Source organism: Oreochromis niloticus, linkage group LG4 (assembly GCF_001858045.2).
Source record: "Oreochromis niloticus isolate F11D_XX linkage group LG4, O_niloticus_UMD_NMBU, whole genome shotgun sequence".
NCBI classification, from domain to species: domain Eukaryota; kingdom Metazoa; phylum Chordata; class Actinopteri; order Cichliformes; family Cichlidae; genus Oreochromis; species Oreochromis niloticus.
This window is the reverse complement of record NC_031969.2, coordinates 16,234,636-16,257,986: the sequence shown is the minus strand read 5'-3', so window position 1 is coordinate 16,257,986 and position 23,351 is coordinate 16,234,636. Positions and strand designations below refer to the sequence as shown.

Here is a 23,351-nt window from a genome sequence, read left to right as displayed (position 1 = left end):
TCTATTAATGTATTAATTTAGGATTAATTATTCATTTAATAATATCAAGTAGAATAGATATATATTGTAATTTGATCTGTAGTACAAACCTTGATACATACTGTGAGTCAAAGCTGACCCTCGTGTTATGAAAAATGACCCATAATAAGAATTAAATTACAGACCACAGCAGTGACAGTTTCACCTATGAAGTAATTTCACAGGGGAAGGCCCAGAGGCATCATAAAACATTTCATGTTAGTGTAACAAGAATAAGGAGTCACCAGAGTCATGTTTTTTCATAAAAGAATGTTTTAATTAATGTTGCTGCAATAAAGAAAGAACAGTTGAAATGTCTTGGGAATTCAAACAAATACTTTAGTACTTTAAGACACCTTACAGAAAACCTTGATCACACTTTATTAGATTTTTGCAAGCTGCTAACTCCAAACAGAAAAAACACTTTGGCTACTTTAAAACTGCGTATGGCATCTTTAGTTATCTGTGCCAAGAACCCATGAAAATATTTATCTTACATCCCATCTTTACATCCAAAACTGTTTGGATCAGGCTCTCAACAAACTAAATTTCTTTAAGATAAAAAATGAAATTAGTGATGAGATTACAGGTTGGCACGGTCACCATCCACTTTTGGGGACATATTACCTACTGATAGACAAGCAGAAAAATAAAACAAGCAATGCAAATTGACAATGTGGATTTACTTGATCTCAATGCTTCTAATGCGAGCATCTCGACCAAACCCAATGACAGAGTACTTCCTTGCACCCATGCGGTTGGGGAAACAGAATGTTGAGCCATTTGGTAAAGTCACCACAAACTCTGAAGGTGTGAATTTAATGGCGATCTAAAAAGGCATTTTGAGTGAGAGAAACAGAGAGACAAATTATAGATTGATTGTAATACACACACACACACACACACACACATATATATATATGAAAATATACACACACACTCTCATACCTTGAACTCCTTTCCCGCGCAGAAAGGAAAGCAATCCTCATGTTGCTCCTTACACCAATTGCCTGCCTCCAAAGAATTGCAGACGATTTTATTTGTCTGTCCCTTTGCATCAAAGCGAGGGTTGAAATGAAATGCAATTCTGTCCACGCTGGGGCCAATATCCAGCGTGAACCTGCAATGTACAGACACACAAATATTTATTACATCTTATATTCCTTTTAGGATGCGTAGGAAGGACATAGGGCTGAAATAAACTGATATACAGATATAACATTCTCAACACACATTTGCAAATGATTTTGCTACAATAGAGTTAAGGGACCGTTCACCCCATAATCAAATTCTTAGGGCAATTTTAAAACAGAAATAAGCACAGGAAGTTTAAAACATCATGTAACTTAAATAAATCGCTAATGAAATTCTCATATTGTATTAAACACAAAAATGATATGTTTCATAGCTGTACTTTAAGCTTCAGCTGTCTTAAGGATAGTTCACACCAAAATCAAATGTACACATTTATCTTATGACCTTAGGATCAAGTTATACTTTTTGTGCCAGCTGGACAGAATAAAAATATATGAGAGATATGTGCAAGAATTTTTGGAATAGAAAATACAGTAACTGTTATCTTTTATGCATTAAAATATTTGATTTTATTTCCCAACTTTACTATCATAGAATGATGTGTAAAAACATAATACAGTCTTTAATCAGTACTTACTCTTTGGGATCAGGTTTGATCACGCCAACGAGAGTCAGGGTTTGTCCAACCTTGAAAGTCATGTTCTTTATTGTCATCCACTGTGCAGAAAACGAAGAAACATTTGGTGGTGCAGCATTGGCCAGTGTTGTTTTCTAACTGAGACTGCAGTAATAATTGGCCCTAATAAAGGTCAGTAGTATTACTAAACAACAATGCATTGTATGACCCATATTCAATAATGCCCAATAATGTGAATATTTTGACTATCAAAGATCATCAAAACATCCAAAAGCTCAATAAAACTAAAAGCAAACGTCTGATTCGGTTGAATCCGTGGTGGAATTATAGTTTAAGAGTGTCCTTATTGGTCATGCAACACAAAGAGAAAATAGTCATATTACTTACTTCCACCATCTTGGCAGATGTACAAGGTTAAGTACAGGTGAGAAAAAATGAGTGCTGCAGGGTTTTGTCTCTCTGCACCCCAGAAAGCTGCATTATATAGAGTTTGGGAGGAGCCTTCAACCTGAGTGATATGTGAAACAGCCAATAGGACTGTGCCAGTGCTAAACACCCACTACCTTACTCATAGTCAAATTATAGACCATAAATAACTAATTTAGAAGTTAAAAAATATTTGAATATGTTGGTGGTTGGTATTGGTGGTCACCATCACACTGTTACACTGTAACCTGTAATTGTTCTTTGGACTTTCCCATTGTTTGAAACGCCTCCAAAAGACTGTCTGCACTTGAATGAACCTACAATTCTCCTTCTTAGATCTTCACTGACTTTTTCTGGGGGGACTTTTCTATTGTTCTGAGGGGTTAAAATGGGACTTGACAAAAATGACAGTAATTTCTATTCAGAGCTCCAGGAAATTTTCTTTGTATAACGGTTGTGATTAGCTGACCTGTGTTGTTGCTGCTTTGATGTTTACTGCTCTTTAATGATTTGCACAACTAAATTCAACAAGGTGTAAGCAGATGTTTCCTAATGCACAATTTCCATTAACTGCTGTTTATGTTGTCTTTATCATATAGAGTATACAGTTGGTATAAAAAATGAATGCAGCGAATGAGTCAAAGCATCACCAACATAAGTTCTAATTTACCTGAGCTACACGTGATGTAATAATGACCATGAACGCACCGTCACTGTGCACCAGTACAACACACACACACACACACACACACACACACACACACACACAAATTATACAAGGCCCAAGGTACAAGAGGCCAGAATGCAATTCAGCCTTTGCTCAGCTACTGTGAAAGAGAAACGGTGTGACAGAAATCATAGGGAAATGTTAGCATGTGCTTATCTTACTGTCTAATAGGTAACTTTTATGCATATGTCTTCTCATCTTCTGTCACTGTACTCCCTTTATAATATCCAACAAAAGCTAAATGATACAAGGTCTTTATTTTAATTTGCTGGGTTTATCAACCCAATGAGGTCAGAATGCAGTTCAGTTTTTGGTCAGTTCTGATACTGGGAACAGTAGCAGAAATGAAATAGGGAAATGGCAGCATGTGCTTATCTTGCAAACAGATAACTTTCATGTGTATGCATGCCTATGCAGATGAGAAGAAAAAGAAGTAATTATCGTACACATATGCTGTATGGTGAATATTTTGACCTTAAAAGATCAAATATTCAATATTAAAATAATAAATGTTTAAAAGTGAATACAGACATCTGTTTTAATTAAAGCACAGTTCAGTTATAGACAAAGCTTGCACCAGCTATCAGTGTTTAAAGTTATGTATTAAGAATGTCTATGAAACACAGACAGGTAAAAGTAATATTTATAGTAATACAGAGCAAGAAAAATGAACTTGACAAAACCATGGGGCAGCTAAAAACAGGAAGGTTTCTGGAACTGATTTAAAATAATCATTTGTTGGACAGTATACCGAGTATAAAGGATGACATGAAGTCTTGAAGCCTTGAGATGACAATTCCCATTGTTACCATCTTGTTTGTTTTACTTAAAATGGTTAGAGGGGAAAGGAATTTGAGGGGAATTTACATTAAGCAAAGTTCATCTGAGCACCCACTGTCCTCCAGTGATAACACTAAGGTACTTCAATACTCCACATTCTGCAAAAACCTTTCACTACTTCTTCCAATAAAGAAAAAGAGACAACTGTTATTACACTGTTATAACAAAATGTGATACAGAAAATAATCACATAAGACTCGCCTGAGTTTGTTGTAAAAGTGGCAATTTGTTCACATGTCATTCAAAAAGCAATCAACATAACTAAGTAAATAAATATCCCACTCTTCTTGGGTAAATGCAGGAATATCAGTCTGTTCGGGGCTATTTCACCAGTAATGATTACCTAGTAGCTTCAAAAGTAGAAGTCAACAACATTGCTCAGCATTTCTTAATAAATAGCAGTAATCAACTCACCTGATATTTAAAATATTTAGGATAGGACAGGGAGAAAAAATGAAAGAAAGAGAGGGAGAGAAAGAAAGAAAATAGAGGGGAGAAGAGATGGTGAGAAAGGGGGAAAGAGAAAAAAAAAGAAAGAAAAAGAAAGAAAAACAAACAAAACACCTGGATCACCTGTATAGGGATAAGAAAAAGCAGACGAGAAAACAAACAAAACAGAGCAACATAATAAATACAACACCATCACAATAAACTAGCTAACAATAGATAACAGTAGATACTAAATATTACATGTTATTGTGCAGCATGCAAGATCGACAGCGCACAATGTGCTTTGAGGTAGCAGCCAAGAAAGGTGTAGTTTGTGTCTGTGAACACCAGTGTGTACACCTGTGTGGATAAGCACGCTTGTATTCAAAAGGTTTCTCCATGTAACAATCTGCTAGGGAGTGTGGGGAGCCATAGCCCCGTCCCCCAGGGCATGAAGCAGGTATGGAGGAGATCCAGGCCCCAGACATCCAGAGGCCCCAGAATACGAGGACCCAAGGAGGACCACCGGGGGGTAACCGTGCCACCCTCCTGGGAAGAGCTGAGGAGAGCCCCAGACGAGAGGTCACCCAGCAGCCACGGAGCAGAGGCCAGAGGGGGTTGCAGTGACGTGCCCGCGGGCTCTGCCAGCAGCCAGCTGTGCCAGAGAGGACCGGGCCTCAGGCCCAGAGGCCAGTGGCCAGTGGCCTGAGGGCACCTCACCCCCCGGAAGGGGCCCAGCCGGGCCACAGGTGCCAGGCCCCGCCAATCGGCCACCAGGAGTGAGCCGGTACATACATGAGCGCCCAGCCCCAGACACCAAGAACCACCAACACACAAACGTCTGAGGGCATCAGCCACTGGGAGGGAGTGTGGTGAGGGGAGACAGGCCTCCATACCTTGGAGAACATTTAAAATATTTAAGTTTCCTTTTCAAAGGTTTAAAGGTTCAAAACATTTAAAATTTATTTCTCAGAAACAAAATCTGGTGTAAACCAAAAAAAGTTTACTTAAAAAAAAGAAAATATTTCAAAAAGAATAGTTGAATCCCATTTATTATGTATATGTACCACCAGCAGCTGGAGTCATTTTATTAAAAGCTGTGTTTCCACATTCTGAGACTACAGTGAAGTAAACTGCAAAGATGCCATCAAAATGACATCAAACCATATTTTGTGTTTTTTTATTCCAAGTGTTAATTGATATTGCATTAATATTTATAATTATCAATCGTAGTTGAGGGAAGTATAAGAATTACAGCGATGAGGTGAGTGTTTAATGGTTGTAGTGGTTATTAATGGTTATATCCCGACAGTCCCACAATGTTCCTGCCGTTTTCACATTCATTAAAATGAATGACTGTTTCATTTCGTGTCTGTTTTGTGTTAATTTCTTATATAAATCTGTGCATGATGTTGTGTAGATATTGTTCTCCGAAAATAAATCCTAATAAATAACAATAATTCCAAAATCCTGCTCTGAAAAACATTAATTAAGGATTAACAGTTCATGTATAGACTAGTAGATAGACTAGTTATATGTGATAAATTAATCTATAGTACAAACACTTCTCATAAAGTGGACCCAAAACTGTGAAGGTATGAAATATGACTGAATATGAAATATATGAAAGGTCAAATCACAGAGCGGGGCAGTGCCTGTGTTTCACTGGGAAAGGATGAAAGACACTGTAAAACAAGTATAAGGAGTCACCAGAGTCATGTTTTTTTCATAGAAGAACATGCTTTTATTGATGTTTTTGCAGGAAAGAATTGAAAAGTAAAAAGTCTTGGAAAATACAAATAGTGAAGCATTTAAAGGCACATTAAAGGAAACTTGATGATAGTTTACTGTATATGATTCTTGCAAGCAAAAAACTACAAATCCAAACCAAAAAATCCCTTGGACTACTTTAAAACTGCACAGTTCCATAACAGGATGTTATAGGTTATAGGTGGATGTCGTTTTACTTGATCTCAATGCTTCTGATGACAACATCCCCATGAAAGCCCATAACAGAGTATTTCTCTGCACCCATGCGATTGGGGAAATGGAACGTTGAGCCATTTGGTAAAGTCACCACAAACTCTGAACAAGTGAACTGAATGGAGATCTAAAAAGGCATTTTGAGTGAGAGAAACAGAGACAAAGGATGTGAACACTGTAATATAGCTCAGAAAAAGGTCAAATAATGACATTTTTAAGGTTATCAAAGATACCGTGACACACATTTTTATGGACAAACACACTGTCACACCTTGAATTCCTTTCCCGGGCTGAAAGGAAAGCTTTTCTCACGTTGTTCCTGACGCCAACTGCCTCCATCAAAAGAGTTGCAGACAATTATATTTATGTCTTTGCTGTCATCAAAACGAGGGTTGAAATGAAGTGCAATTCTGTCCTCGCTCTCACCAATATCCACAGCAAACCTGCAATGAGAGAAAGCAATTACATATTACATTATATTTAGGATCGGAAAATATGGGGCTAAAATGGATTGACATAGAGATACAAAATTATCGACACAGATTTGCAAATAATTTTGCTACAATAATTGCCCCAAGATAGTAAATCTTAATAAAATGGAGACAGAGTGTAGTTACCTACCTTTAAGGGAAAGTTCACCCCCAAATAAAAATTCTGATATTTGCATATTTCATATCAGTTACCTTAACCTCCTAAGACCCAAACTCTTTCATGGCATCCATTTTTAATTTCTCTTTTCTATTTGGGCTGATTGGGACCTGATGAATGAATAAATGAATTTTTTACCTGATTTTTGTTTCTGAGAAAAATGAGATCCACATAAGAGGACATTCGTTTTAAATTCGATAGAACAGTGGCAGTATAATGTCCTCGTAAGTGGATATCAGGCCCTTGTAGAGCAAAATTTAATATTTTGGTCTGGACAACCCAAAATGTGATGTCCACATATGTGGATGTCAGATCCTAGGAGGTTAAAGAGATACTTTACACACCAAAATCAAATTTACTAATTTTTCCTCTTACCTGGAGATTTAGTTTTCATTTTGGTTTCATTTTAACATTTGGAGACATCTGAAACTTTTCTCTGTATAATAAGATGTACATTTGTGGAATTTTGATTGAAAGTACAATTACTCTTTTTACTCCAAAAAGTCCCCAAAAGCTTTTCATTATAAATGTATTTTAGTTTTCAACTTTACTATGACTCACTCACTAATTTAAAAAATCCTAATACAGCTTATCCTTAATCAGTATTTACCTTTTGGGATCAGATTTGATGACTCCAACAACAGTCAGGGTTTGTCCGACCTTGAAGGTCATGTTCTTTATTATCATATCCTGTGCCGATAAAGAAAGGGACTTTTGGTGATACTGCACTGGACAGTGCTGTTTACTGGCTGAAGCTGAAATAATAAATGACTCCAAAAAGAGTTAATAGCATTACAAAATAATAATGCACTCAACCCATAATCAATAATGCCCTGCATCAACTGTCTGTAGCTGAGAAGATAAAATAACAATTAAGAAATGATTAATGCACACATATGCTCTGCGATGAATATTTCAATAATAAAGGCCATCAAATAAATCCAAAATGTCAGAATTATTATTATTTTTTTTAAATTTAGTTTAAGCATAACTCTGCTGATTTAGTTACATCAGCCTGGTAAAGAATAAGCTTGTACCATCTGCTTAAGACTGTATATATTTGCTTACCTTCATCATCTTGGCATATGTAGTAGGTTAAGTACAGCTGAGAAGAAGTGAGAGTTCTGCAGGGACTTGTCTCTCTGCACCCAGGAAGACTGCATTATATAGAGTGTGGGAGGAGCCTTAAATCTGAATGACATTTCAAACAGGCAATATTACTTTGAAATTGCCTAAGACCCACTGTTTGACTCGTTGTCAAATTATAGACCGTTAACAACTACTTGTAGATGTTGGTGGAGATCAGTTGTTAACATCACACTGTTACATTGTAACCTGTATTTGTTCTTTGGACTTTCCCATTGTTTGAAATGTCTATAAGAGACCTTCTCAAATTGAACAAGTCAGTGTGGATCACATAAAATCCCAAATAAATTCAAACTTGTGCATCCCATTCTTATTTAGAACGACATTAAAGATGCATGGGTACAATAATTCCACCATGGAAGAAGAATAGTTCAAAGAAATTGACTCAAATTACCATGACATCCATGCCCATGATGACTGTAGAGAAACATTTTTAAACTACAAGTGAACTCTTTATGAAACATTTTATAAAGTTTAAAATGGTTTAAATTAATTATAATTTAATTATAGTATGTTTGGTAAACGAGATATGGCTCCTTTGTTACTGAAATTCTTTTTTTTAAGTTGACATTCATTCTATAAATGTTTTAAACTTAGTGCCTATAAGTCAACTTTATATAGAACATTTAACCCAATTTCAGTTAACCCATAAGAAATCAACAAGATTTTGATTTTAGCAAACTTACTGTATGTCATTTACACTTTTCCAAACATATTTGCCCCTGTATCCAAAAAAGCTCAAACAATACTGGATCTTTATTCCGGCTAGTTTATCAATCCAAACAGGCCAGAAAGCAATTCAGCCTTTGCTCAGCTGTGATACTGGGAAAGAGAGAAGGTGTGACAGAAATGACACAGGGAAATGTTAGCATTTACTTCTTTCCCTTTCTAAGAGATTACTTTTATACATATATCTTTGTATCTACAGTCACTCCTTTCCAAACACATTTACCCCGTATTCAAAAAAATTCAAAATGATCTGACAGGTCTGTGTTGTATTCTGCCTAGTTTATCAATTCAAAGAGGACAGAATGCAACGCAGAAATGACACAGGGAAATGTTCTTACTATCTTACTGTCTAATAGGTAACCTTTATGCATATGTCTCCTTGTCTAGTCACTAAGTCCTTTCCAAACAGGTTTAGTGCTTTATTTAAAAAAAAGCCAACATGTTCTGAAAGGTCTTTATTGTGTTCTGCTGAGAAGGTGTGACAGAAATTACAGGGGAATGTTAGCATGTGTTTATCTCGCTGTCAAAAAGATAACTTTCATATAACTTTCATGTCTATGCATGGCTATGCAGATGAGAAGACAAAATAAGAGTTAAGAAGTCAGCAACCAAGGTTAGTTTTGTAGTTTTCATTCGTTTTTATTTTTATTTAGTTTCAACTTGAGATTTCTAATTCTGTTTTCTAGTTTGAATTAGTTTTTAACATTAGTTTTCCAGTTTAGTTTAGTTTTTACTTTTTGAAAATGCTTTGCTTTAGTTATAGTTTAAGTCTTTTTTGTAATACAAGTTGCATACGACGGGAAAGGCTGAAAAAAAGAATTCAAAAAAGTTATGTGTAACAAAATCTTGTAATATCACAAATCAGGTCATCTTTTTTTTTATGTATTGATTTAGGGAAGATGAACAACCATCCATAACGGGCAACTGTAAACAATATCTGGCAGAGTAATCTTGGAATTAAGGAAAATTCAGTAAGCACAGTGAACATAATTACAGCAGCACCTGCAAGCTACGCAAAGGGTTAGCTTCCTTGCCTCTTTTATTAGTTAGTTAGTTAGTTTTATTATCCATTTCTGCTTTGCTACATCCATCTTAACCCCCATGAGAGTATTGACTCTCGGCTTGACTGCTTGCAGAAGTCGAGTCGAGTTGCATAAAGTCTATGGTGACCGTCTATAGAAAGAGAAACATGTTTGATACGTTTTTTTATTAACTTACACACAAATAGCATTCTCTGCCAACAGGCTCACAAAACATGACTATGTAGAACCAAATAACAGACCAGAACCAAAGAAGCAATGTGTACAAGCAGGTGACAAAGACAAGTTTGTGAAGTATTTGTACAACACATGCCTCCGCAACAGCTTCAGTGTTTCCTGGAATTGATGCGGAAACACTAACAGAGCTATTATCTATCTGTTATGTCAGTGAAATTTCCCCCAGATAGTCTTGGTTGAGATCTGGTGACTGTGAAAGCCATGGTATATGATTCACATCATTTTCATAATCAACTATTCATTGACCCCCCTTCAAATACTTAGTCACAGGCCAAAGATAATCTCTCATAGCAACTTTGCACTGATACGACTCTTCCCTTTGACAAGTGGACCCTAACATGGGAGCAAAGTACAACAATGGGGGTGTCCAAATTCACAGGCTGCATCCTCCTGAGGACCCGGCTTTCGAGGCCTACGTGGGCCGGGTCCTCCGAAGGCCGGGTAGGCCAGAAGTGATCAGCTGTGAAACTGGTCTAGCCTTCAGTTTTGCGTCACCAGCTGTCTCGGTGGAGTTTAATAAACTCAGCCGTCTCCTCCTTCCTATCTAAAATATAACAGGACACTGGCGTAAATTTTCGATCATCTCACACTTCTGTTTAATCCTTTTTCTGTTTGACGTTTATTCAGCTGTGTGAAAAACTATAACTTTAATATCAGCCAAATCGATTTACTCACAAACAAATAAAACACTGAAAAAAGCCAAACAATAACATTTTTAAGCTATCTGAGTGACTTAGATATCATGTTTAACCTGAGTAGCAAAAAGACCGTAGAGGGGTTGAAAATGATGTGCCAGGAGTTTGCTGTTCTCGCCCCAGCTAACCATCGAGCTGGTGAGTAACAGACGTCTCTGAAAACGTCGGAGCACTTTTGCAAATATGTGATATCTCAATAAGCCGAGCAGATATTTGAAGTTTACACAGCTACATTCTCGCCTGAAAATATCTGAAAAGTTTATTTTGTGACCCAGAAAGAGCAACAAGAGTAATATTAAAACTAAGTAGCTGCCGCCATTGTTGGAAACTGGAATTGGCTGGGCTGCGCTATGAATTTTGGGATATGGTGGGCCACGAAGGACACACCCAACCCATCCTTCAAATCTGGGGAAAAGGAGGACGCATTTGTCGGCTGCATTTGGAAGAGCCTACGAATTTCGACGGCCTTCGTTGCGTCGCTGTGACATAATCGGCCTACAAATGCGGCCTCAGGAGGATGCAGCCTATGAATTTGGACACCCCCTAATGTCTCTCTGTGTAGGAGGTCAAGAGTTCAGGGTATGCCTTTAATTTCTTGCCTGTCTGTAAATGACAGTGGTATGAATAATCCTTCGCATTTTACCATTATAAAAGTAAAACAATTACATTGTCTCATCGGTGCAACCTAAAAGACTCCTATTATAGCTAGTCTTTGCACATCATAATAACACAGAAGAAAAGAAAGAAATTCATTCTCAATTTCTGTCCATTTCAGGTTATTTTCCAAACTGTTTTGGTTCAAAAGAGCAAAAGAAAAATCCTCATCAATGTTGGAGTAAAATCTAGATGCTTTTATTGTACATACGCTGATAATTGTTGCTCTCGTGTCATTGTAAACCAGTAAAAAGAAATAAATAACACATTGGGATCATGCTGAAGATCACAGACAGCAGCTGAGCCATCAGGTGGGATAAAGGAGCTGGAAACATCAGCTGATAAAGAAAAAAGACAACAGACTGAATGAAAAACAGAAGTCTCCTTCATTGCACATTTTTGACCAATCAGAAATCCCCTTCTTTCACTCTAGACTTTTGACCAATCACCGATCAGGACGAATTGCACTACCGTATGGTCCATCCCCCTACCCAGATCCTGACCGGGGCATAGTGTTATTATTATTATTATTATGGTTACAATATCAGCAGTGCCAACATGACCAATTATATTTGCGAGAACAGGCCAGACATGCTTATACGAGAGAGGATTAGGGCCACTGGGGGGGAAAAAAAGTGGGCACGTTTTGTTTTTCCTCTTTTCCAGAATTCTGAGAAAACAGTCAGACTTCTGAGAAAAAATAATTTTGAGGAAAAAGTCAGAATTCTGACTGTTTTTCTCAGAATTCTGACTTTTTTCCTCCATAATCTCACTGCCAGCTTAGCCTCCTCATGTTTTTTGTTTTTAACTATCCCTTTTGATGACTAATTTATATAAATTGTACATTATTAAAACTGTTGACCATCCAGCTGTGCCACTTTCACTGAAGTCCGTTCATTTTATTTCCCTAAAATGATTACAGCTTTTGGGGAAAACCTATTTATTTACTTTAGGAATAAAATGATACACAAAACATGTCATATGGAGCTAACTGGTAACTCATTACTGCTCACAAGACATGTTTACCAAAAAAAATGACAAGTGACAAAAAGTCAAAAAGTGACAGCGACCAAAATGAATCCTCTAGAGTAACAAAAGGTTTCTGATTTGCTTTACCTTCTCAAACAAGTGAACCACTTCAGGTAAAACCTTTTTTGTGCCAGTTTGTTTGAGGAGAAATGAGCTCAGTCAAAAGATGACAAAAAATGAAATAAGAGAAAAACATATAAACACAAAGGTGTGCCAGCTACTTACAAGCAGGCCCAGAAAGCAAAACAATATCCTTTGCATCCTGAAAATAAATACAGGCACATTAGCAGGCAATCCAATTCGTTGCCCTGCTCCTACAAGTCCTTGTTTCAGTTTTTACCTGAACTATTCGCTCCTTGTTGTGCGTCTTCACATCTCAAGTTGCAAAGTTTACCCAAGTTTTCTTCCCTGTTGTGCGCTCACAGCCGCTTACTAAAGTACAAGACTAACCCTGGCAGCAGCAGCAGACTCCCGACAGCATGCAGGAAGGATGCAGAGGCAGCAGCACAGAGGCGTGGATGTTATTGCAGTCGGCAGAGTGAGCCTATAAAAGTATGGTTCGGGGACCCCCGGAGGCCTTACAGCTTTTCTGAGCGGTCTCTTTAAATGTTAGGCTTCCACTCATCAGCAAATGTGAATCTAGCAGTCCAAGTTAACTGGACTGGACAATCTTTGGTTGTCAAAATTTGTTGTGAGGATAAGAAAAAACTTTATATACATAACTGCTGCTGTTAGAGCTGAAACTAGGAGACGGGCTGCTTTGTAATTACTGTAAAGGGAGTGTAGTGCAGGGACATCTTAAAAAAATTATGAGCTGACAATAAATAAATAAATAAAATCCTATAAATTCACACATTTCTCTGTTCCAAATTATAGCACCAACCAAGCCTGTGTCATTATTTGGTCAATAGCAGCTTAAAGCTCCCCCATTCCCAAAGTCAGGAGCACTGTGGCTAACTTCTTTCTGAAAATCAGAAAATCTCATGAGGCACTTAGGATGATCTTAAATCATTACTCCAAACAAAATCTATCAGAAAGTGATGCATTTACTTGAAAATGTTATTAAAACCCATAAACATCACAGGCTGTTGCTAATGCTACCTGGTTATATCCAAAGAGGTAAGACAAATGTGTGGCCTACCTGCTATATCACAAACTAGCCAACTTCTATGTTTCAATTAACTTTTCATATAAATGAATACATTCATTTACAAATATGTACCAGTACATACTTGTGAGTAATTTCAAACTGGATTTCTGTTGTACCAGCAACCCACACTTTGGGCATCTGCACCAATCGTAGAAGCATGACTGAGGAGAACACTAATCGACCTATGTAGTTCAGACCTTGGGAAGTAGGCTACTTATTTGCTCATGAGGCTGTCTCTAAAGCATGATCTCACTTGAAACTTGTAAATTTACTATGAGTGTACTGTGTGTTTACAGATATTGTGCGTGTGGGTTCATGATGTGGTTTAAGACAGGTTGCTTATCCTTGAAGCAACCTGTCAAAGTTGGCCTCTCGCCTGCACTTGCACACATTCTTGCAGACACACACATAAAAAAAACACATATTTGTATTTTTTCCCACTATTTACATAATTGGCTGTGATCAGAGAATTAGCAAAGTTGATAGTTGATCAACTACAGAGCATCTCCTACTCAGTGCAAACATGCTGGGGGGGTACAGTTCTGCAGCGCTATATACATATGGGCAGTATTAACATAGGGAAAAAGATATAACACCCAGCACGCCCCTGCGGGCGGTTTATCCTTCAAGCTCGGGTCCTCTACCAGAGGCCTGGGAGCTTGAGGGTCCTGCGCAGTATCTTAGCTGTTCCCAGGACTGCGCTCTTCTGGACAGAGATCTCCGATGTTGTTCCCGGGATCTGCTGGAGCCACTCGCCTAGCTTGGGAGTCACCGCACCTAGTGCTCCGATTACCACGGGGACCACCGTTACCTTCACCCTCCACATCCTCTCGAGCTCTTCTCTGAGCCCTTGGTATTTCTCCAGCTTCTCGTGTTCCTTCTTCCTGATATTGCTGTCATTCGGAACCGCTACATCGATCACTACAGCCGTCTTCTTCTGTTTGTCTACCACCACTATGTCCGGTTGGTTAGCCACCACCATTTTGTCCGTCTGCATCTGGAAGTCCCACAGGATCTTAGCTCGGTCATTCTCCATCACCCTTGGGGGCATCTCCCATTTTGACCTCGGGACTTCCAGGTTATACTCGGCACAGATGTTCCTGTACACTATGCCGGCCACTTGGTTATGGCGTTCCATGTATGCCTTGCCTGCTAGCATCTTGCACCCTGCTGTTATGTGCTGGATTGTCTCTGGGGCATCTTTACACAGCCTGCACCTGGGGTCTTGCCTGGTGTGATAGACCCCAGCCTCTATGGATCTTGTGCTCAGAGCTTGTTCTTGTGCTGCCATGATTAGTGCCTCTGTGCTGTCTTTCAGTCCAGCTTTGTCCAGCCACTGGTAGGATTTCTGGATATCAGCCACCTCCTCTATCTGCCGGTGGTACATATATATATATATATATATAAAATGTACAAATATACAAGCCGGTTTTAAAAAAAAGTAATATGTAATAAATAGCGTTGTGTATATACAGTTGGGTTATTGCACATAGAATTGGTATTGCACAGTGGTGGTCCATAGAGGAAGTGGGATCTAAGCACTCACTGCCCTCCAGTGGTCACAGTGAAGTACTACAACAGTACACATTCTCCAACGACGAATCAGCATTGATGCAAGAAAAAACTGAGGCAGCTGTTATGACACAGTGACAAAAGGAAAATCATGAGCACTGATGCAGGTGTGAAGGTCTCTAAGGATGCTTACTCTGAGTGTTGGAGATGTATAGCTTTTAATCGCCAGTTTTTTCACACTGGAAGAAATGAAGCTTATGCGCAAGTTTACTAACATCTTTACTCTTGTCCATTCATTTTGTTGCCAGCTTCTGCTCTGTCATGAACAAACATGTAAACCAAATTTTTCATGATTTGCTGAGGTAACCCCCTAAGGTCCAAAATATAAATGGCCATTTTTGACTGCTTTTGATTTTACATTTTATTTCACCTTCTAATTGTTTCATTTTATTTTTTTCCTTGCCTTGCTTGGTGTCATTCTTTTCAGCTCAACCTCACGTGTGTGAATGTAGTTGTTTTTTCATTAGCACAACTGATCTGTAATCACACAAAAAACATAAAATCCTAGTAGTAGTTTTTTTTTTTCACGTGTCGAGTAAATTACTTTTATAACTTGAAATGCAAATACGAAGTAAACATATACAACTATTTATCTAAAAATGCAGCCAATACACCTGCCCTTTTTTTTTAAATTTTGCACAACTATTTAAAAATATTAAAACGAGAGAACAATCAGGTGCCACAATAAGATGCCCCACAAATTATTTGTGCCAGTAAAAAAAAATTTGTTTGTCTGCCACAAGACAGAGGAGAACACCACAGACCAAGACCCTGCAGGCCTGACAACAGGAGGTGTATCACTCCTCTTTTCCACCCAGAGACAGCGTTTACATTGCAGTCTGCCCTTGTGACATTTATTAGTGCCCTCACTGACACGCAAAACAAAACAATGACTACACAACGGACTAACTACACAAGACAACACAACACACTAACTATACACTCCACGCTAAACGTCACAAATCTCCCACATCTCAAAACTTGCTCTCTCTCCCTCGCTCGCTCTGTCTCGCTGCCATCACTCCCAAAACTTTCCCCTCTTCCTAAACAACCAAATCCCACATGTTGACTTTTTTTTTAATTGCTCGACATGGTACGTTTTTCATCCAGTAGCAAAGAGGTTGCTTTTCTTTTCTTTCTTTACTGTTTTTGCACTGTCCTTAGAAAATGCTTTAAAAAAGCAAGAAAAAAAACACCCCAAAAAAGTGACGATAGTATTTAGAAAAAAGCATGGCTTATACATATATATATATATTTAGTGGCCTGTCATTAAAATTTAAAAACTGGTGTATACTTTCAAGTCCAAACTTTCAACACGGCGTGAAACAGAGACTCAGCGCGGCTGCAGCTTGTTGCTATGTCAGCTTAAATCAGTCATGTGATTTGGAGGTGCAGCGTGTCTGTGGACCCCAGAGGGTTAATAACACTCACCTTCATTCCATTTCCAGAGTGTAACAACCAACCACCTGTGTGAAATCTGAAATTCCCATGGTGCCGTTCAAAATATGGTCTGGCACAATCATAGGCATCGGTTGCTACTGACAACAAGAAATAAAGCCGTTCTGCACTATGGGCTGAACCATTTGGTAATGGTGGAGGAAATATATTCAGTTTAGGAATTTATATTCACTGTTAACTGTAACAATGTTCAAAGTATTAATGCTATGTTATTTTAATAAACAACACTGTCATATGCAAAACTAGGGTGGCAAGAGATCATCTTAGGGTGGCACATGCCACCTCATACCACCCTTCTAGATCCGCCCCTGACCTTTTGCTGTGTTTCAGACCAAAAGTCCAAAATAATTATTGCAATTATTCATTTTAAATTATTAAAATTAGCTATTAAAATCGTCTTCCATTACATACACAGTAGTTCAGGAGTGCTAAAGGCTAATTACAGCATAATAGCCTATCAGATTACCAGCCATGCTGCTCTACTCAGAGGTGCTGATCAAAGTTGTAATTATATGAACGACCCCCTCACTGGTATTGGTCCACTATACCAGTGAGGGGGTATAGTGGACGCTACTGGTGAAAACACACGGTTATCAACTCCCACCTTGTTAATATTCAGTGGGTGTGAAGAAGGTTTATAATACGGCAGTGAGGACAGTGTTTATTTGTTGTAGTGGTTATACATGGCTATATAATAAATCCCAACATTTGCACAATGTTCTCCTTATTTTCAGTTTCACATAAAAATATAAATCTGTGGATGTTTTGTGTTTATGCCTTATGTAAAACCACGCATGGTGTTGCGTCAATGTTTTTCTTCAAAAATAGGTGTTGTAAAATCAAACTAGACCCAGACCCTACTGTGACACATGAAATATTGGCTATATGTAAGGGTTAAATTACAGAGCCCGGCACTGGCTGTGTATCACCTATAAAGTAATTTCACAGGGAAAGGATGAAAGGTGTTGCAGAACAAATATAAGAAGTCACCAGAGTCATTTTTTTTTTCATAAAAGAAAATTCTTTAATTGATGTTTTTGCAGGTAAGAATTAAAAAGTGGAATGTCTTGTGGAGCATTTCGAGACACATTAAAGAAACCTGACCACACTGTACTGTATATGAATCCTGCAAGCAAAAAACTGCAAACAGAAAAATAACTTTCTTTAACTGCTTTAAAACTACTCATGGTAGAGTTCCAGAAAAGGGTGTTCAGGTTTAGAGCTAAAGATTATAATTTGTAAGGCTCCTTTTTTATGACTATAGCTGTTTGGACCGCTCTCTCAACAAACTCATATCCTGTAAACTATGACAATCTGTGATAAAGGTTAAAGGTTAACAAGGAAGCTGAAGACCTAGGACTTTATATTACCTGCTGCTAGACAAACAAAAAAAGAACATTTTTCACATCCAGGTATGAGAAATGAGAAACGATGGCGCTTTACTTGATGTCAATGGTTTGAATGCGAGCATCCCCATCAAAGTTTAGGGCCGAGTATTTCTCTGCACCGACGCGGTTGGGGAAACGGAATGTTGAGCCATCTTGTAAAGTCACCACAAACTCTGAAGGAGTGAATTCAATGGAGATCTAAAAGGTATTATCAGTGAGAGAGACAGACAGACAAAGGAATCAAATATTGTAATAGATGTGATGTATAACGATCAAGGTCTCACAGATGAGTGTGCAGTATCAAATAATGAAGTTATCAAAGATGCAGTGGCACTTATTTTCCACCAGAGGTCACTCTCAGAGAGAGGCACTATACAGACTAAAGAGGAAGCTAATAGACTACATATGACCCATGCAAGGCTAAACTATACACACACATTCTCACACCTTGAACTCCTGTCCCAGGGAGAAAGGAAAACTTTGCTCGCGTTGCTCCTGACACCAACTGCCTCCCTCGAAAGAGTTGCAGACAATTATATTTGAGTCTCCATGGGCACTGAAACGAGGGTTGAGATGAAATGCAATTGTGTCCTCGCCGGGGCCGATATTCACAGCAAAACTGCAATGTACAGACATGTGACAAACCTCATTTACTTTAAATAAGTAGCTCAGTCTAATCCTAATGGGGAATTTGAAACAGAAATAAGCATAGTAAGTAAAATATAAGGGGAAGAAGAACAACAATCAAGCATGTTTCACGGCTTAAAACCGCATTTACCTTAGATTACTGACTCACTTAATGTCTCATAGTCAATTTCAAATAGAAGTAACTAAGTCAAGTTCAGGAAGATAAATGACATGTTCCATAGCTTTATATCTGATGGTTCAGCTACTTTAAAGAGACAGCTAACACAGACAAAATCTAATTTACTCATTTTTTTAGCCAATAACATTAGCTATCAGTTTTTGCACTAAATGATAAATACAGCGATAACGACACCCTGTCAAGAATTTATTTTGTTGAATATTGATTGAAGATTTTTCTAACTTTACTGTGATTCATTCATTTACAAAATCATGACACAGCTCGTCCTTAATCAATACTTACTCTCCAGCCTCAGGTTTGGTGACTCCAACAACAGTCATGGTTTGTCCAACCTTGAAGGACATGTTCTTTACAAACACACCCTGTTCAAAAAAGAAGGCAAGTTTGGTGATACAGTGTATTATTGTCTAGTAATACTACTGACTTTTATTAGATCCAATTATTATTACAGCTTCAGGCAAAAAACAGCACTGGCTATAGTCTCGGCCAATTCTCCAGTCCTCACTTTATCCCTAGAAATTGCAGAACATGTGTTTTCAGTTATATCCCCATTGACTGGCTGGTCAAATATTCCAGCTCTTTCTTGTCCTGAGGTTGCCAGGGACATTTTTCTGTATGCCGATTTTGGCAGAGACTGAATGTTGAAAAATGATGAGGGACAACTGTTAAACTGAGTCAAATTTTCCTCAGTGCAATACTAGATACCGGGAGTGGAAAAACACTAAGCTTAGCAGAAATTCAGTTCCTGCTGTACATGTGGCAGGAAAATACTGGTTTGTGTAACAATTAGGAAATTGTAATTGTTCTAATGGGGAATTTGAAACAGAAAAAGGGAAGGGGAAGAAGAGCAACAATCAAGCACGTTTCACGGCTTAAAACCGCATTTACCTTAGATTACTGACTCAATTAAATTCTCATAGTCAATTTCAAATAGAAGTAACTTTAGCTTTATTTCTGAAGGTTCAGCTACTTTGAAGAGACAGCTTACACAGATATAATTTACCACTAAAGTCAAATTGTACAAGTGCACAAGTCCTTAAAAGAGTAATCTAAAGATGTAGGTTATCAGATAAGTCTGTTAGACTCTCCACCTAAATTCCTAATGCAACTTTTATAGATTTTATTTTTTTTATTCATTTGTATTTCTTCACTGCCTGCCTCCATTTCAAGGGACAAGATCAGAAACCCAGACTACTTGTGTGGGTTTTAAACGCTGCAGTTGTTAGAGAAACATCCTAGATACAGTCAACAAGAAACCAAACACTTACTAAAAATAACCATGAATACTTGATCATATTAGATCATGCTAACAATTTTAGATTCGCTTGTGAAGAGACCAAACTTTCCCACTGAACATGACTATGAAGACTTAGTATCTATATTTTGTTGATTAAATAATTTAGATTTCTAGGTTGACAAACTGTCAGGTTGCAATACCTTAGAGCAGTGGTGTCCAACTCCAGGCCTCAAGGGCCGGTGTCCTGCAGATTTTAGATGTGTCCTTGATCCAACACAGCTGATTTAAATTGTTAAATTACTTCCTCAACATGTCTTGAAGTTCTCCAGAGGCCTGGTAATGAACTAATCATTTTATTCCAGTGTATTGACCCAGAGTGATATCTAAAACATGCAGGACACCGGCCATTGAGGCCTGGAGTTGGACATCCCTGCCTTAGAGCAACATTGTTCACCTCAACCTCTTCTTGACAGTGATTCTCAATCCTACAGTTTTCCAAGGACCTCTGCATATTCTGTAACATATGTTCACTGTCAAATTCCAATTAAACCAAATTCTGTTCATCTTAACTTATATGTCACAACCATATCAGAGTTTATTGGTACACAGATAACAGTACTTTCATTTATATCCCTTTTGTAGACACACAAACATGTAATGATCTGCACTTTTCTATAAACAGGCTGAAATCGTGGCACGCCACAGCTCACTGCAAAACATATAATTTATTTAAAGATCAACCAGTGAAAGTAAGGGAGGCATAGTAATGTGAACATTCTTCCTCTGTTAGAAAGTGTGTTTGGCAGCGCAGCTTGCTGTGCTGGACTGGGCTTGTGTCCGAGCTGGCGGTGACGCTGCAGACATTCTGCCTAATGAAGGAATCTGAATAATGTAATGTGTAAGACATGACACTTCACTGAATCTGTCACTGTTGTGATGATGAAATCGAGCTGGCAAGTTATTAAAACAGTAACACGTTACTAGTAATAAAGTCATTATTAAAATAAACTTCACTGAACTGAATGAATAATTGTCATTTCTGTGTGAAATCAACACAAAGTGAAGCTTAACAGTGCCAGAGACATTATTTGAGAGATAATTACACTTCTGCTTAAGGCTTGCACTGTTGTTGACCCCTGTTTGGCTTAGATTTGCAGGATTGTTGGCTCTGTTCTTGTTTCTAGGTTATTACTTTATTTCATTTTATCCCTTAATGTCATTAAAACCATAACACCCCTTTAGCCCAAAAAAGGAAAAACAGACACAAGGTCTTGACTGTATTCTGACTATTTTATCAATTCAGAGATGCTAGAATGCAATGCAGCCTTTGTTCAGCTCTGACACTGGGAAAAAGAGAAGGCGTGACTGAAATGAAAGACTCAAGTGCTATCATGTGTTTATATTACTAAGGCTAACTTTCATGTATAGGCATGACATTGATCTTTTACTATAGATGAGAAAAAGGAAATAACAATTGAGAAGTAAATAATGTAAGCATATGCTCTGTGGTGAATATTTTGACCATAAAAGGTCATCAAAAAATTTGAAACATTAGAACTCCTAACAGGTCAATAAAAACTAAATGCAAACATCCTTTTTAGTTAGTACAGTTTAGCTGATGCAATTACATCAGCCTGGTAAAGATAAAGCTAGGACCAGCTGTCAGTTCAATGCTTAAAATAGGCTTAAGGCCTAAGACTGTCGATATCAGTAAACCAAAGAGTCATATCAAAATCAAAGTAATATAAGTTAACTATTGTTGTCAAATCTTTACTTACATTCATCATCTTGGCAGATGCAGAAGGTTAAGTACAGCTGAGAAGAAATGAAAGTGCTGCAGGGCCTTGCCTCTCTGCACCCCACCAGATGACTCCAGTATATAGAGAGTGGGAGGTGCCTTCAACCTGAGTGACATTTCAAACAGCCAATATAATTGTGCCATTGCTAAACGCCCAAGAGCTGACTCACAGTGAAATTAAAAGCTGTAAATAACTAATTTAGCAGTTAACAAATACTTGCAGATGTTGGTGAAGTGAGGCTAATTAGTGAAAGATCATTTGTTAACACCAAAATGTTACATTTTAACCTGGTGGAGCTGAGCCTGACTGTGAGGGGAACTGCAGACTTGGAGTTAAAAATAGAAGTGTATTTGTTACCAGGGAGACAACTAAATATTTAGCAGAGCCAGCGGTCTTAATGTCCACTTACTGTATATAGCTCAGGGCATACAGTAAGATCAAATGCCGGCATTTGGAATAAATCTGTGGCAAATTCTAGGTAGAGTTGAAATTAAGTGAAATGTTGGAAGTGAGTCAGATCCTCAAAATGATTTGAATGTATGACTCACACTTAGAGCCAGAGTATACTGCCAGCTGCTGAAATACAGAGGACAGCTGCTGTGAGTGCAGCAGGGTGGGTCAGTTCCACACATATCCACTACAATGTATTACAAACTAATGTAATTTAGAGCAATGTCACAGGAACCATTTATCAAGAACTACTTTATTTTACAGTTATCTACTGTTTTTCCCTCTGTAACTACTAATACTAGTCATATTTGCAGTGTAGGGCTGCTCCTTTGCTGATAGAGAAAGAAGTCTTTGATTAAATTGGGCTAATATCTCATCATTTAACAATAAAAACCAAGAGTGGAGTTTCAGAAGGAGTTCTATTGTTATAATATAGGTTCAATTCCAGGCTGAAAAGGTCACTTAAACCTTGAGACCAGTTCCCCTACACTTCACACATTGTAATGGTACACAATAAAAATTACTCCCTGTCCTTTATGACTTCATTCTGGGTCATGTTATTGATTAAACACTTTTTGGCACCCCCACCTCAAAATAATGTTCCGAGTAAAAGTAAAAAGTAAAAAGTACAAAAAGAACGCTTTAAACTAATTTACATAGTCCACACGGTGCAAATGGATAATGATTCAAAGCATATTGCAAAAGCAACCCAACAGTTTATAAAGACAAAGAAAGGAGATATTCTTTAACTGCCAACTCAGTCATCTGATCTCAGCCCTTTAGCGCATACTTTTCAGTTATTAAATAAAAACTGAAGGCAGAAAGATGCGCAAACAAAAAATAAAGACAGCAGCTGCATCAAAGGGTTTCCATCGGTTCTAGCCTTCAGACTGCAAAGGGTTTTTATTCAAGTAATACAAACTATCATCAAAATAACAAAAATGAGAGCTTGATCAGTTAATTCCTAAACAGTTAATGCAATGTGCAGTAAATTAAAACCTGACTGAATGCTAAAATTTCTATAGGAAATAATCTTATCTACTTCTTGAACCATGTGCTCCTGTGACCATGTGTCAGAAAAACACGGTGCTATCTTCAAATGATGCATGATAGGTTCTCACACAGCTTACTGGATGGTCATGGTCTGTGCAGTAGGGGAATTATTTACACTTGTGGTCAAAAGTTTACATACACTCCA

At 37.9% G+C, this 23,351-nt stretch overlaps 3 protein-coding genes across 4 annotated transcripts; all 3 read right to left on the bottom strand.

The window, feature by feature from the left end:
• Positions 1-307: 307 nt before the first annotated feature.
• LOC100695855 (beta-galactoside-binding lectin) lies at positions 308-2,139 on the bottom strand. The gene is made up of 4 exons (XM_003452836.4): positions 2,078-2,139; positions 1,691-1,770; positions 967-1,138; positions 308-847 (listed from the first exon to the last, which is right to left on the bottom strand). The coding sequence occupies exons 1-4, from the start codon at positions 2,084-2,086 to the stop codon at positions 701-703; spliced, it is 408 nt and encodes a 135-aa protein (XP_003452884.1). The 5' UTR covers positions 2,087-2,139; the 3' UTR covers positions 308-700.
• A 3,719-nt stretch (positions 2,140-5,858) lies between these two features.
• LOC100710604 (beta-galactoside-binding lectin) lies at positions 5,859-7,985 on the bottom strand. The gene is made up of 4 exons (XM_003452806.5): positions 7,812-7,985; positions 7,354-7,433; positions 6,367-6,538; positions 5,859-6,222 (listed from the first exon to the last, which is right to left on the bottom strand). The coding sequence occupies exons 1-4, from the start codon at positions 7,818-7,820 to the stop codon at positions 6,076-6,078; spliced, it is 408 nt and encodes a 135-aa protein (XP_003452854.1). The 5' UTR covers positions 7,821-7,985; the 3' UTR covers positions 5,859-6,075.
• Positions 7,986-17,580: 9,595 nt separating this feature from the next.
• LOC100709730 (beta-galactoside-binding lectin) lies at positions 17,581-21,818 on the bottom strand. 2 transcript variants are annotated; one of them, XM_003452802.4, is made up of 4 exons: positions 21,683-21,818; positions 18,950-19,029; positions 18,289-18,460; positions 17,581-18,039 (listed from the first exon to the last, which is right to left on the bottom strand). In XM_003452802.4, the coding sequence occupies exons 1-4, from the start codon at positions 21,689-21,691 to the stop codon at positions 17,893-17,895; spliced, it is 408 nt and encodes a 135-aa protein (XP_003452850.1). In that variant the 5' UTR covers positions 21,692-21,818; the 3' UTR covers positions 17,581-17,892. The 2 variants fall into 2 exon arrangements, with proteins under 2 accessions (XP_003452850.1, XP_003452853.1); XM_003452805.4 differs by having other exon boundaries at positions 18,289-18,397; positions 21,683-21,808.
• Between the last annotated feature and the right edge of the window lie 1,533 nt (positions 21,819-23,351).

What these genes read in the sequence shown, in the direction of transcription:
- LOC100695855 (XM_003452836.4), bottom strand. An exon ending in ATCAAACCTGATCCCAAAGA is followed by an intron (nt 1,139 to 1,690) that starts GTAAGTACTGAT and finishes TGTACATTGCAG; the next exon opens with GTTCACGCTGGATATTGGCC. An exon ending in GCGCGGGAAAGGAGTTCAAG is followed by an intron (nt 848 to 966) that starts GTATGAGAGTGT and finishes ATGCCTTTTTAG; the next exon opens with ATCGCCATTAAATTCACACC.
- LOC100709730 (XM_003452802.4), bottom strand. An exon ending in ACCAAACCTGAGGCTGGAGA is followed by an intron (nt 18,461 to 18,949) that starts GTAAGTATTGAT and finishes TGTACATTGCAG; the next exon opens with TTTTGCTGTGAATATCGGCC. An exon ending in CCCTGGGACAGGAGTTCAAG is followed by an intron (nt 18,040 to 18,288) that starts GTGTGAGAATGT and finishes AATACCTTTTAG; the next exon opens with ATCTCCATTGAATTCACTCC.
- LOC100710604 (XM_003452806.5), bottom strand. An exon ending in ATCAAATCTGATCCCAAAAG is followed by an intron (nt 6,539 to 7,353) that starts GTAAATACTGAT and finishes CTCTCATTGCAG; the next exon opens with GTTTGCTGTGGATATTGGTG. An exon ending in GCCCGGGAAAGGAATTCAAG is followed by an intron (nt 6,223 to 6,366) that starts GTGTGACAGTGT and finishes ATGCCTTTTTAG; the next exon opens with ATCTCCATTCAGTTCACTTG.